Genomic DNA, 12862 nt, shown 5'->3' on the forward strand with positions numbered 1-12862 from the left:
AGTGATGATAGAAGTGTGAAAGCTTTTATATACATATTATTATAAGTAAATGAAAATAAGAAACATACAGGCCAGTTATTGACCCGCTACATTCTACTTGAATATGAATCATTTTAATTTTTAATTTTAAAAGGCATAATTTCCACACTATTAGTAGACCTTAATAACAAATAAAGGTAAAATTGTCTTGCAAGCATAAAGCTAACTTTTCTGGGGGAAGTATTCAAATTGCCACTCTATTGTCATTAGAATCACCTTAGAAGTTGTTAAGTAGGTAAACTTTTTCTTTAAAGGGTTAGACAATAAATGTTTCTGTTGCAGTTACTCATCTCTGCGGTTGTAGTGTGAAAGTGCTGATATGCAATACCTAAACGAATGGCTTGTGTTCCAATAAAACTTTATTTAAAAAAGCAGGTGGTGAGCTGGATTTGGTCTGTGGGCAAGGTCTGCTGATGTGTGACTTAGAGCAAGACAAAGATATGTGGGATATACAGAATCCAAAAACATGTCATGTAAATACCTATAAGACTTAGTGGCTCTGCAGTTAGAAAAAATATGAGACGTTTTCATAATAAAAATATGCTGAAGCCAATCTGATGAAGCATGCTTGTAGAGAGACTGTAGAATCAAATCACAATTAAAAAATCAAGTCCCGGGGCTCCCCTGGTGGCACAGTGGTTGAGGGTCCGCCTGCCGATGCAGGGGACGCAGGTTCGTGCCCCGGTCCAGGAGGATCCCGCATGCCGCGGAGCGGCTGGGTCCCTGGGCCGTGGCCGCCAGGCCTGCGCGTCTGGAGCCTGTGCTCCGCGGCAGGAGGGGCCGCAGCGGTGAGAGGTCCGCATACCGCAAAGAAAAAAAAAAAAAAATCAAGTCCCATGTTACTTGAATCTTGGAGACAAGGGTAGAGTTAGCAACCAATTTGCCTGCCATCTCTGGCATGTATTGTGTGTCCATTTATTTGTGGCTGTGTTCCTAGATTTTCTATTCTGCTTTATTGCTCGAATTTACCTATTCTTATGCTAATATTATTATAAAGCATAAAGGTTAAGATAATTTGTATTGATTTCAAGTAAAACAGCCTTCCTACCTCGTTCTTCTTCAAGAATGTCAGGACTAGAGTGAGATCTTTGCATTTCCATAAAATTTTTGAATCAGCTTATTAAACCTCCATAAAACAACTTGCTAGGAGTCTGACAGAAACTGCACAGTATCAATAAACCATTTTGGGGAAAACTGACATCTTTACAATACCAAGTTTCCCAAACATGATACGATACATATATCCATTTGTTTAGGTCTTCTTTATAATGTCTCCTAAAGGCATGCACAATTTTTGCTAAATTTGCTTCTAGGTACTCCACAGTTTGGGTACTACTAAAAATGCTGTTATTCTTTAGAATTTCTATCTGATTATTTGTTACTGGTATAAAGGAATAAAACTGATATTTGACATAAGACTTGCATGTTACAGAGCTCTCTTATTATCTTTATTTATCTCCAATAAAATTATCTGTAGATTTTGTATTTTCTAGGTATAAAATCTGCAAATAATGAAAACTTTGTTTCTTCTTTTGCAATCTCTTACTTTTTGCTTTATTTTTTGTTGCCTTACTGTCCTTGAATTTCCAGTACAATGCTGAATAGAAGTGGTAATGGCATACATGCCTGTCTTTTTCTTGATCACAAAAGGAAAGCTTTCAATGTTCAGATTTCTTTATGATATTTGTTTTTGTTTTTCAAGACACTCTTTAGTAGATTAAAGTCGCTACCTTGTTTCTCCAAAGAAGATATACAGGTTGCCAAGAAACACATGAAAGGATGCTTAACATCACTATCGTTAGAGAAATGCAAATCAAAACTACAATGAGGTATCACCTCACACCAGTCAGAATGGCCATCATCAAAAAATCTACAAACAATAAATGCTGGAGAGGGTGGGGAGAAAAGGGAACCCTCTTGCACTGCTGGTGGGAATGTAAATTGATACAGTCACTATGGAGAACAGTATGGAGGTTCCTTAGAAAACTAAAAATAGTACTATCATATGACCCAGCAATCCCACTACTGGGCATATACCCTGAGAAAACCGTAATTCAAAAAGAGTCATGTACCACAATGGTCATTGCAGCTCTATTTACAATAGCCAGGACATGGAAGCAACTTAAGTGTCCATCGACAGATGAATGGATAAAGAAGATGTGGCACATATATACCATGGAATATTACTCAGCCATAAAAAGAAACGAAACTGTTATTTGTAGTGAGGTGGATGGACCTAGAATCTGTCATGCAGAGTGAAGTAAGTCAGAAAGAGAAAAACAAATACTGTATGCTAATACACCTATATGGAATCTAAAAAAAAAAAAAGGTTCTCAAGAACCTAGAGGAGGACAGGAATAAAGATGCAGACGTAGAGAATGGACTTGAGGACATGGGGAGGGGGAAGGGTAAGCTGGGACGAAGTGACAGAGTGGCATGGACATATATACACTACCAAATGTAAAACAGATAGCTAGTGGGAAGCAGCTGCATAGCACAGGGAGATCAGCTCGGTGCTTTGTGTCCACCTAGTGGGGTGGGATAGGGAGGGTGGGAGGGAGACACAAGAGGAAGGAGATATGGGGATATATGTATACATATAGCTGATTCACTTTGTGAATAGCAGAAACTAACACAACATTGTAAAGCAATTATACTCCAATAAAAATATTAAAAAAATACAACACAAAACAAAAAATAAGTGGAGAAAAATAAACGACGATTATATTATAAAAAAAAATGACTGTTTTCTGTATCCTTCCGTTTATCTGTTAATGTAGTGAATTACACTAATTGTTTAAGGGAACATAAAGTAATTAAGTTTGTAAATGAGAGCAGTCATTAATCAAAGGCACTCATGAAAGCAAGTTAAAATTTACCAAATTTATAAGTTTTTGAAAAGACAATGTATAAAGTTAAATTTAAAAGCTTGAAAAAATACTAGGTGTTTGAATTGGTAACTTAAAAAAATATTAGTTTTAAACCAAACTTAACACAAAGAGAATTTTTTGCACAAAAATTACCACAGGCATGATACGAGTACTCGTGTGTGCTCGAGATCTCTCACACAACACTGTCCAATAATGACAAATATATATGGCATACAATGATTAAAACGAATTTCTAACTTCCCCCCAAAATATCTGATGAAGCAAAGAAAAAATATAGCATGGCTTCACTGTAGTACAGTATTTAAGAACATAGATTCTGTTAACAAAGTTGTGACGTGAAGCTATGAGAACTTTAGGCAAGTTACTTCAACACTCTATGTCAAATTTTCTCACGTGCTTAGCTGTACTGAAATGAAAGATTACTGAATTAAACAATTCCTCAATCTACAGTTCAACCTCTCAAAAGGCACATTACCTCATACTCCTCCAAGTTTACTTCTTCAGGTTTTATCATTTCAATTTTGGCTTGAGCAACTTTCATTATGTTGTGACACCTTCAAATAAAAGAAAGGTATTTCTAAATCAAAAGCAAACTCCGTAAAAACTGAAAAACATGTGTCATACAAAACTAGACTACCCAACACATATGAAAATGAAATCCACTATCACTGAGTAATATTTTTTTGAGGAAACAACTTTCAAATACTTAAGTGAAAAATGTGTTTTTTGGACAATACCAGATAGTAACAAAATATATAAAGAAGACAGAAGCAATAATTCTAATTCAAATTTACCATGTTATATTTATTGATACATATGGCTTTTAAATTATATTCTATTAATAAAGATGGAATATGTAAAAAAAATTTAAAAATTTATAATGTATTATTAAGTAAGCTCCAGAGACATGAAATCTTATTTTCCCCCAAATGGTATTATTCATAAATAGTAAAAAGGAATCCAAAATGTGCCTATCATTTCAGGTAGGAATGGAAACATTTCAATAGATTTTATGATCAGAACCATTGCTAAAGAATCTCTCCAAAATATATTTAGTTATCACACACATTTTACTCTGGATTTCAAGCACAAGAGAAATTAGATTTCTTAAAACAAACTATTTTTAGTTGCCAGGGCAAATAACTGCAAAAGACTGAAAAATCAACGTGAGTACTCCATAAGTATCTTCCCCAAATTCAATAGCATATACTCATTGGAACATAGTACACTGACAGTCCAGATAATGAGGGTTATAGCTTCTGAGCTCTTCACAGTTATATGTAACAAAATAAGTGATGCCAACCTTACTACTAATAAAAATATTAATAGCCAATACTCACTGAGCATTTACTGTCTACCAGATAATGCTCAAAACCATTTACCTGTATTATTTCACTTAATCCTAAATTTCACAGCAGACACATGGTGAGGCAGAAATTAAACCTGGATGCTTTGTTTTCCCTCATACTCTTCTCTACTCACATATTTTTAATTCACTATTTTTGAGACATTCATGAAAGGATAATCATTTACTTCAGAATTAAAATGTGTTTACAATGAACTCCAAGATAGTATAAATGTTTCTGTATTCTAAAATAACTTTTCAGTACTTTGGATCTTTACCTAAGGCCTAAATTTTTTTAAATAGTATTCATTCTAACTAGATTAAATTTAAATTTTTAACATTAGTAAATAGTTTTATAGGAGTTTCTAAGAGAAAACAGTTTTTGGTAAACCAAAATTAATTTAACCATTCTAAGCCTTCTCTTTATGTCAGGAGATGTTTAATTACTTTATTTGTACATATAATTACTTTTCTCCAGTGGTTCTCACGCAAGGGTGATTTTGCTCCCTCAGGGGATATTTGGCAGTATTTGGAGACAGTATGGGTTGTCACCAGTTGGAGAGTACTACTGGCATTTTGGGTAGAGGCCAGGAACATTACTAAATATCCTACAAATTACAGGACAGCCCCCTCAAAAACAAAAAATTATTTGGCCCCAAATATCCATAGTGGAGAGGCTGAGAAATTCAAATATTAAGTCCCAAAAGGGCAGTGATAATTATATTATACTCTTCTGTGTATCTTTACATTGCCTAGCTCAGTACCTTAGTTCACAATTAAAATGTACTAAAGCGATCTAAATTATTTTTACTTCAAACTTTTAAAGGTCATGATTATAAATCTCAAATAAATTACAAAGCAATTGTTCACATTAAGTGAAGTCAAATTTTGTACTGCATTTATTGAAATATGTCTGTGTATGTGTAAAATAAACATTCAAAAATTGCACTGGGAACTATAAAAAAGACAAGGACAATTTGAGCATACGAATAAGATATTAAACATTTTCAAATTACCTTTCATCAAAACTCAAATTTCTATCTCCAAATTGTTCTAGCAATGTTTTCTCAATGATTTTCTTTGGAGCCTGATTCTGGATAAAGTAGACTACTACATGATGTAATCGATAGTCTGTTTCTGGTGGGGTATCTTCTTGGGCCAATTTAACCAACCTTGAATATTCCAACTTAATTGCCTAGAAAATACAAGACAATGTCAATCTTGGTTAATTATAATAATTAAAATCTTTCAATATTATAACTTAATTATCCTTATAGTGAAATATGCTTTTTTCCTTTTAAAATATTACAAATAAGGTAGTAGTACATCTAAGCATATTGTTCCATGTTCCATAGTTTAAATACATCTTAAGCTTACCATGTGAGTAACTTCGTAAAACTTAGCAGAGCCTGGTCAAAGTCTATTCAGAGGCATAAGACAGAGATACTAGGTATACCACCTAACCTACGCTCAGTTTGATGTACCCCTCTAATGTTTCAAATTCTAGGGCTGAACTGCAGTTCCCTAGAATACCCATATCTGAAAGAAAATGGCTGGCTCTTAAATGCATAACATCACCACAATTAACTTCAACTGCAGAGCTGACAAATAAGGGATGAAAAGCAAGTTTTTCATTTACCATAAAATAAAATTTTCATTGTTTCAAAAATATTTGAATTTTATCAGTGTAATGATTATTAATGCATAATATCACTATTACTACCTTGATACGTGAGCTTACTTTTTCTTTACAAACACCTTAGAATTCATATTATAATGGGAAACAATAAATACTAATGCATGTTCCCACACATAAGCAAATGATTTGAAAAATATCTGCTCATAAAGAAATGTGTACAGTTATATATAAAATACTACTATAAATAAGAAGCCCATATAGTTAAACATAACACTTTAAAAATATTCATTTATATTAGACACATCTAAATTCTAACTCTGCTAACCATAAAACATTTGGGGCTACATGCAAAATATACTTTACAAAAAGTCCATTCTACTGGAAAGGGTTTTTCTCTTTTCTTTTAAATGCATGCCTTTCTTAAGCAATTCTTGGCCATCCAGAAACTACCACCTATGGGGCTGTATCTTATAGAATTGAGAAAACGTAACTGAAAAACAGTAAATGAAATATTCTAGTTATATATTCTTAGGGGAGCTAATAAGTCCTTTCTATTGATATATAGCTTAGCATTATAAATAGAGTAAGATAATTACTCTATAGCTAAAATAAATTATTCCAATTTTATTTTCAATATACATGTCATTCTAAAGTGTTACTGCTGTGGTTAAAAACAGCCATGAAAATTAACTATATTTAGTCATGTAAGACTATCATGGCTCACTTTACTGCATGTTTTGCTTATAAACTCTTTAATCTTCCCAATTTGAGATTAAAAATGTTTCCAATTTGAAACAAAGGCACATGATCATTTAATAACTGAACTATACGGAATTTGAGAATAAGTGTAAAAGAAAAACAAATAACTGTTCTTCCTTATTATGGCCCTTAGACAATGATTGCCATAGGCTATTAGAAGGTTTTTGGATATTTAAGTATTTCAGATGTCATCCTTTTGGCCGAAATTAGTATGACCAGAATAAAATAAATTTGTCTCTTAAATAATATTATAGGTTTAGACATAAGGAATTACAACACTAAATGATTATCCATTCCCCCCCGCCGCCTTCAAAACACAGGCTGTGATTTTTTTTATAAATAGTAAATAGATTTCTATTAGAGCTAGAATATACATCGCCTTTAACTCTACGATTATGTTTATCTCTTGATTTTTCTCTATTTAAGATTCTCCCAATTTTAATGAGTAAATGCCAAAGTTATAATCTATAAGTGTTTTATTAAACCAGTAGAGGTAGAAAGGTACTTCTAAATAGGAGCAATTTTTCAACCACAAAATACCACATTTTATCAGCATAAATTAATTTATCAACTATTTTTTTTGTTTATGAACTTCCTTCTCAAGAAATTTCCTGACTTCTACAGTATACTGCAACCATACATATTCCTTCAGAGTTTCAACAAGGTGTTCCACACTGGTATATTTAGGAGAGCTGTACACAATCTACTGTTAACATTTAACATGGTCCTACTAATCAGGCTCAGTGTTAACCTATTTAGCTTTATTTCCTGTTACTCTTCTACCCAGATCAGGTTCGACTCCGCACAAATGCACACGTGTTTGCTCCTTAAGTTCTCTACATGCATGATGTCCTTGATCATTCCCCATCTAGCCACACATGACTCATTCAATGAGACTAGTTAAAGTCTCTCTCTTTTGAAATCTTCTTCCAAACGATTTCTACTTAGACTTTTTTTGACTTTTCTAAATCATACGATAAAACATATTCTAAATTTATAACTTCTTACAGACTATTTTGATGTAAGTATATGTATACACTAGAAAATGTCAAAAATACAAACATACAGTATACTCTGGAGGCAGTAAGATCTAAGGGAAAATCAGCTGGAGTAAAATTCAGAAAGCTAGGTATATCATTTTATTTTTAAAATTGTTTATTTTAAAAACTGATAGTGTACTACGAGATGAAGAAAAACTACTTCAAATTCCAGAGGGTCAGAATCATATAGGTTATATTCTTTGAGCACAATGTAATATAAATAGGAATTAAAAATAAAGATAATTCCCAAATTAAACACTTAGGAATTTTAAAATACTGTTCTAAATTATTCTTGGACCAAAGGAATCAAAATTATATTAATACTGGGAATATGAGATCTCAAAACCTAAAGGACACAGCCAGATTGGTAAAGGAAAATTCCAGCTTAAGCAATACAGAATAACATTTACTTCAAGAAGCTAGAAAAAGAAAATAAACCAAAATAAAGTAGAAGAAATTAAATAATGTGGCAATTAGATAAAGACCACCAAAGGCTTTTTCTTTCCAAAAAGCTGAATGGAAGACCAAAAAATGGAGAAATCAACAGCAGAAATAAGGAAGGTGGTAATACCAAAAATACAGGAAAAAGTTTTAAAATCTATAAAAGAATAATACATAACTTTATGCCAATAAACTATAACATCTTCATTAAACAGATGATCATCTAGGAAACTATAAGTTATCAGAATTACTTTAAGAGGCAGAAAAACTGAAGAGATGCAGAGAAAATATAGATAATTGAAAAGGTTGCCTAAGATCTATGCCCAATAAAGAAATCAGGCCCATTCTGTTTCAGAGCTGTGCTGTCATGTCAGATCTTCAAAGACAAGATGATTCCTATATCTAAACTGCTCTGAACCTGAAAAAGGGGAAAGCCTCCTTAATGATTATATACAACTAGTATAATCTGATATCAAAAATTGACAAATATTTTTTAAAAAAGGAAGTATAGATCAATTTTGTCAGTAAACATAGATGCCAAGACCCACATCTTAGGGGAGCTTGTGTACATAAAGAATATATAGGAACAGATAGTGTTTACAATGATTAAAAAAAAGATAGACGAATGCTAAGATCCTTACTTTGCAAGGATTAAGGAGAAATCTGTTCAGCATCTCAAATAGATGCATTAAAAAATTATCTAAATTCCAATACCAGCCAGTTTAAAAGAAAACTCTTAACTGTAAATTTAAGAAAGTGCTTTTAAATTTATGAGAGGAGCTGTAAAAATCCAATACTACACATTCTATTTAATAATAAAACACTAGAAACATTCACATTACACTCAGGAACTAAACAAAGGAGTTTACTACCATTATTTTGTTATTTATATTCTGAAAAGGCTGGTCAACATAATAAAACCAGAAATAAGAAATAAGTATAATGGAAATTATCCCAATAATGAGATAGTTATTGGGAGGCAGTTTACTGAAATAATCAAAAGAATCAACCAAAAAATTATTAGAAAATATAAAGGGTTCAATAAAATAATTGGATACAATATAAATACATGAAAGTAATTAGTTTTTCCACTACCTACCCTACCAATAATTTGGTATTAAAAGTGAGGATAAACAACTCAATTCACAGAAATAATTTTTATATATCTAAGATTAGATTAAAAAAGAAGGTATAAGACCATTATGAAGTAAAATTATAAAACCTTACTTAAGGACATAAGAGAGGACCAAAAAACTGAAGATTCATATCATGTTCCTTTCTGAGAAGACTAAAAATACTGAAAAATATAATTATCCACCTCACTGTAACTTAATATAATGCAAGTACAATCAAATTCTGAACGGATTTAAGGAGACAAGTTGCAGTTGGTTAAAAATTATCAAAAAAGAAAAAATGAAACTTGCCAAACTTTCCATTTATAAAAGAAAAAAAATTAAGAGGTGTTTCTACTACAAAATATATTACAAATAAATGGTCCATAATGTAAATAAGTGTAATGTTCAACAACAGAAAAATGACCAATGGAACAGAGAGACCCAAAGAGACCCATTTATAAATGGGATTTAATATACAATACAGTATTTTAAGTCAGTGTGCAAAGAATGCATTAGTCAAAGTGTTATTAGTCATGATACGTTTGGATTTTTTGGATATTTCTCTATTTGGAGAAAACTGAAATCTCATATCTGGGAATCAAACAATAAAAATCATTAAAGTAACAAAGATTTGCATAATTTTAGAAGTGATCATATAGTCTCGAATCCATTAAGGAAATATTGCTATATTTTATAAGATTAAAAACATTATGTACAGTTAAGACACCAAAAACAAATTTAAAGATAAATGACAAACCACAAAATACAATTTTCAAATTATAGATGAATCAAATTTCTTAGCAGATCAGATGCTCATTTAAGTTAAAAAAAAGATAAAAACAAAAAAAGTGTGCAAAAAATGGACAGGCAGTTAACATAAGAAATACCAACTGCCAAAAAATTTACAGAAAGATACTTAGCCTAACTAAAGATCAAAGATACATAAAATAATGGGATTACCCTTTTTATATCATTTTGTCAGCTAAGCATCAATGACAGTACATTGGAAGTTCTACTACGCTATGTTCACATGAGTTTTCAAATGATGTATGTACAAGAATGTTCACAAAAATACTGGAAATGACCTAAACCAGCAACAAAAATGGTAATGATGAATTTAATAAAAGTTACAATTTGTGAGTGTTCTTTATGTGACACTGACACTTTATGTGATAGACACTGTCCAATGATGTCTACATGGATTATCTCATTTAATTCTCAAGATAACTTCTCATTTATAAATAAAAAACAATGGCCATGATAATGTCAGTAAATTGCCTAAGATCACACAATTATTAAGCGATAAAGCTAGAATTTAAACCCAGGCATCTGAACATAGAGCCTTTGCTAGTAACAGCTCGCCTGGGACAGAACTTTCTAACCTAGGCCATGAATAAGCTGTAAGAATTCTGAGATACTAATCCCATCAGCCTTTATGGTGGCCAGATCCATCACTAGATCCATCCATGTTTGTCATAACAAGGAAAAAACTGGAATGCCCTGCTCTAAAAAAATGTTTAAATAAATTTTGGTAAGCTCAACAGAAAATAAAATGTACTTATGAAAAACAATAAATCTACAAATCATGACATGAATAATCATCCACCACATTACATGAAAAAAAAAAAACTAGAAAAAGAAAAGATAGAAAGAGCATACTTCTATTTTTATTTAAATTATAATGTACGGATGAGTACTGAATATCAGTCTCATTTATCTACCTAAGAGTATATACAAGAAATAATCAATAGAAGCTAACTGTGGAGTGAAAATTAAAAAGTGAGAGAGAAATGTTTTCATTCTATGTTTTGGTATATGTATATTTTATTAGTTTAAACATCGCTTTCTCTAAGAAGCCCTCTAGATAACAGCTCTGTTTTTCCATTATAAGGTCTCTTTCCACAAACTGCTCCTTTAACATACTAATTATGACTCTAATTAGTGTTTGCTTCCCCCTAGAAAATAAGCTTCATTAAGGCAGGAACTCAGTCCATCATTTCCCCAGCTATATTCATTGGATTTAGTACAGTACCTTGATATAAGCAGGTAATACCTTTTGAATATGCCCATCAACAGAATGGAAAAAAAAAATAGTGTAGTCATACAACAGAATACCATAAGAGAATGAACAAATTCTAACTATATCCAATAATATATATGAAGCTCCAAACATGTTCCTCAGTAAAAGCAGCCAGACACAAAAGTACCTATAGTAAAAGATTCTAGGTATATAAAGTTCAACAAACTTACATTGTTAGAAGTTCAGATAACATCTACTTTTGGACTGGGGGAAAGTGTAGTTCATAGAAAGAAGAAACAAAGGTAATTTCTGGAATACTATAATGTTCTATTTCTTGGCCTGGTTGATAGTTACATGAATATGTGCACTCTGTGATAATTCACAGAGCTGTAAACTCAAGAACTGTGTTCTTTTCAGCATGTTTTACATCTTAATAAAAATATTTTTATAACTACTGAATAAACAGAGGGGTAATAATAATAGGCATTTTTAAAGTAAAAAACAAACTAATAAAGTTATGTCAACTGGGAACAATTGTTATGAAGCAATGAAATAACCAGTAAGGAAAAATAGTTTCATAATATAGAAGCGTTACTGCTTCATTAAAATCCTAAGGGCACTTTAATAGGTACAGACAAAAAAAAAAAAAAGTACAAAAAAGAAATTTTAATGTGTTTGAAAGTAAATGAAAGAAGTTATACTAATCCCATGATTATAATTATGATGTGACCCTCCCACTCCCACCCCTGTACATATACATACAGGCAACTAGTACTTTGAGAATATTATTCCTTTTTTTCCTTCTGGCTTTTATTTTTTGCTCATCACAGTAGCCTTGTACTGACTTTCCCTGGATTTTGTTTTTACATGACAGAAACTTCTGCCTTTAAGCCACTATGATTTGGGGACTTTCTGTTAACAGTGAAAACTAATCTTAATAAATAGAGTCACAACTTGGGAAAAGGACTTAGGTAAATGTCTTTTCTCATTTGTTTTTCCAGATCTGCCTGCCTATTAACTCTTTAATATTCTGTGTACAGGGGCAGACTCCCATGTGGGAGGGCCTGTGGTTGAAATAGGAACTGTGACTGACTGGGTTGGTAACCCTTCCTAATTTAAAAGTTAATTCTTAGCAAATCCACTTACCCAGCTAGATGTAAGTTTCATTTCCCAACTTATCTTTTTTATCAGTAACAAAGAGAACATTTTCATCACATGGTTTTACTACTAGCAAACATACATAACATTTTAAAAATTGTTGATAATAATGCATAAGGAAATCCATATACAGAAGTACTTAAACATGCAGAGTTGAAAAACTTCTTCTCACAGCCAAAAAGCTAATATAAAATAAACCCAACAAAGTTTTTTTGGGTAATGTGACAGGATAGAAGAAAAAAAAAACAAAACTCTTTCCCTCAACTTATAATAAACTAAGCATTAAAAAGGAAGAAAATTAAAACTATATTATATCTGATTTAGGGAACATAGGAAGACAAAAGGAATCATATGTTAGATTCTGTGCTATGTATATATTTTGTGATTTAAATACTGAACGTCGATAATGATTAGA

General features: G+C 31.8%; 1 protein-coding gene across 6 annotated transcripts in view; it reads right to left on the bottom strand.

The window, feature by feature from the left end:
• Positions 1-12862, bottom strand: part of USP25 (ubiquitin specific peptidase 25) — a 181415-nt gene that overhangs the window by 51737 nt on the left and 116816 nt on the right. For all 6 annotated transcript variants that reach the window (XM_089910380.1, XM_089910381.1, XM_089910378.1 and 3 more), the window contains 2 exons: positions 5292-5470; positions 3406-3484 (listed from right to left, as the gene is read on the bottom strand). In XM_089910380.1, coding sequence (XP_089766506.1) covers positions 3406-3484; positions 5292-5470 — 258 coding nt within the window. The remainder of the gene's footprint in view (positions 1-3405; positions 3485-5291; positions 5471-12862) is intronic.

The sequence above is a fragment of the Delphinapterus leucas genome, chromosome 4, assembly GCF_059928025.1.
Source record: "Delphinapterus leucas isolate spDelLeu-1000000601 "Yukka" chromosome 4, BTC_Dleu_Yukka2, whole genome shotgun sequence".
NCBI classification, from domain to species: domain Eukaryota; kingdom Metazoa; phylum Chordata; class Mammalia; order Artiodactyla; family Monodontidae; genus Delphinapterus; species Delphinapterus leucas.